Below are 2012 nucleotides of genomic sequence, written 5' to 3' on the forward strand. Positions count from 1 at the left end.
AGTCGATCCACTGTGGGAAAACAAAGAGGAAGAGGGGAGAGAGGTAAGGATATTTTCTGATACTTCTAATTAAAAAAAAAAGTGTCAACTACACTATAAAAATTATTTTTATGTTTTTATTTATGATTGAGACAGAAAGAGAGCACTCGTGGGGGAGGGGCAGAGAACGGGGGAGACAGAATCTGAAGCAGGCTGCCAGCACGGAGCCCGATTCGGGGTTCGAACTCATGAACCGCGAGTTGGTGACCTGAGCTACAAGCAAGAGCCAACACTCAGTCGACTGAGCCCCCCAGGCGCCCCGCCAATGGCCCATTTTTAAACAAAGTCTACTTTAGCAAAGTTTTGAAGGGGAAGAGGCTGCGTTTTCGGCCGACCTGCTGGCACAGAGCTGTGCCAGGATCAGAAGACCTCCGGTCAGAAGGAAGAATCCGCCAACCCAGCCGCTGAACATGGCACCGCTGTAGTCCCACGGGGGCGCATTGGCTGGGAACTCAGGGCCCCAGAACTTCTGCACGGTGACACGGGCGACGTAGGACACGGGCACTAACGTGGCGAGTCCCGCGAGGACAAACAGAGCGCCCCCTGCCGCGGTCGTGCGTCTCTCCAAAGAGCTGCCGTGGCGGGCCCCGAACCTCACACACGATGGTCCCAGAAGGACGGCCACCAGCCCAAGCGAGCCCGCGGCGCAGGCGCCACACATGAGGATGTGGGCCAGCAGCATTTCGGGGGCCAGGTCCCGCGGGCCGGCAGAGGCCTGGCACACACGGCCACCTGTGTCTTGAGTCACACACGCTTCCCACAGGCCCAGCGCGTAGGTCTCACTGTCCGGTAGACCCGAGGGGCGCGTCAGCCACCGAGGAGTGCAGAGCGCCACCAGGGAGCACGCCTGGCCTGCCGCCGAGCCCAAGAGCCCCGCGTTCTGGACCAGGCGGAGCGCCCCGCACGTCATGTCGCCGGGGGAAACCGTGTCTCCGGGTGACAGCAGGGCGCCTTTGTTGGACACGGTCTTGAAGAATCTGCGGCCCTTTGCGCCTCCGATTGCAAGCGTGGGTTCGTTCCTCGGTTCACCAATCAGAAGGCGGCGGCTTATTACCCAGGCTTGCTCGCTAATGCAGACGAGCACCTACCATTAAAACGGGCCCCACGGAGGAGCCGGGGTCAGTCTGGGCCGACGGGGAGGACCGGCGGGCCGGGACAGGCAATACGCACTTGGGACAGTTCTTCCCAGTTGTACAAGGTATTCATTTTTGCAGTTCTCGCTTCAAAAAGGAGACATTTTGGAATGGAGTTATTAAGCATTCGCATCACTGATCATGGTTTTTTTTTTTTAAAGGAATATTTCATTCTTTTTAACTATTTTGAAATCTCTTTAGTACTCCCTCTTCCAGGGTTTGGTATCTGGTTCCATCATTCCTAAACCTATCTGTCCTCACAGGGAGCCTCTAATTATCCACACCTTCCATTAAAACAGGAGATTGGGATCTTCCCGAATTAAAAAAAAAAAAAAAGCCTCTGATGGTCCAGCGATCGCACTCCTTGGTATTTGCCCAAAGAAGCTGAAAACTTCTGTCCACACAAAAACTTACAGCAGCTTTATCGTAGTTGCCCAAACTCGGAAGCAACCAAGACGAGATGCCCTTGAGCAGGTGGATCGGTCCATATACCGCAGTCTGTCCAGACCGTGGAATAGTCTTCGGGGCTGAAAAGAAATGTGCTACCGAGCCATGAAAAGAAAGGGAGAAACTTTAAATGCATATGACTAAGTGAAAGAAGCCAGTCTGGAAAGGCTACAGATTATATGATTCCAACTACATGACATTCTGGAAAATTCTGGCAAAACTACAGAGACAATAAAGAGATCAGTGGTTCCTCACACCAGTCAGAGTGGCTAAAATGAACAAATCAAGAGACTATAGATGCTGGCGAGGGTGTGGAGAGACGGGCACCCTCCTGCACTGTTGGTGGGAAGGTAAACTGGTGCAGCCGCTCTGGAAAACAGTGTGGAGGTTCCT

At 53.6% G+C, this 2012-nt stretch overlaps 1 protein-coding gene across 1 annotated transcript; it reads right to left on the bottom strand.

Moving 5' to 3' along the window:
- Positions 1–206: 206 nt before the first annotated feature.
- On the bottom strand, positions 207–990 carry LOC115284369 (putative claudin-25). Its single transcript, XM_029931061.1, has one exon. It carries the CDS (start codon positions 947–949, stop codon positions 332–334), a length of 618 nt encoding a protein of 205 aa, XP_029786921.1. The 5' UTR covers positions 950–990; the 3' UTR covers positions 207–331.
- Positions 991–2012: the final 1022 nt, after the last annotated feature.

This window comes from Suricata suricatta, chromosome X (genome assembly GCF_006229205.1).
Source record: "Suricata suricatta isolate VVHF042 chromosome X, meerkat_22Aug2017_6uvM2_HiC, whole genome shotgun sequence".
NCBI classification, from domain to species: Eukaryota; Metazoa; Chordata; class Mammalia; order Carnivora; family Herpestidae; genus Suricata; species Suricata suricatta.

Bases quoted from the DNA above. Each gene is read 5' to 3' on its own strand.
- LOC115284369 (XM_029931061.1), bottom strand. From the start codon at position 949: ATGACGTGCGGGGCGCTCCGCCTGGTCCAGAACGCGGGGCTCTTGGGC.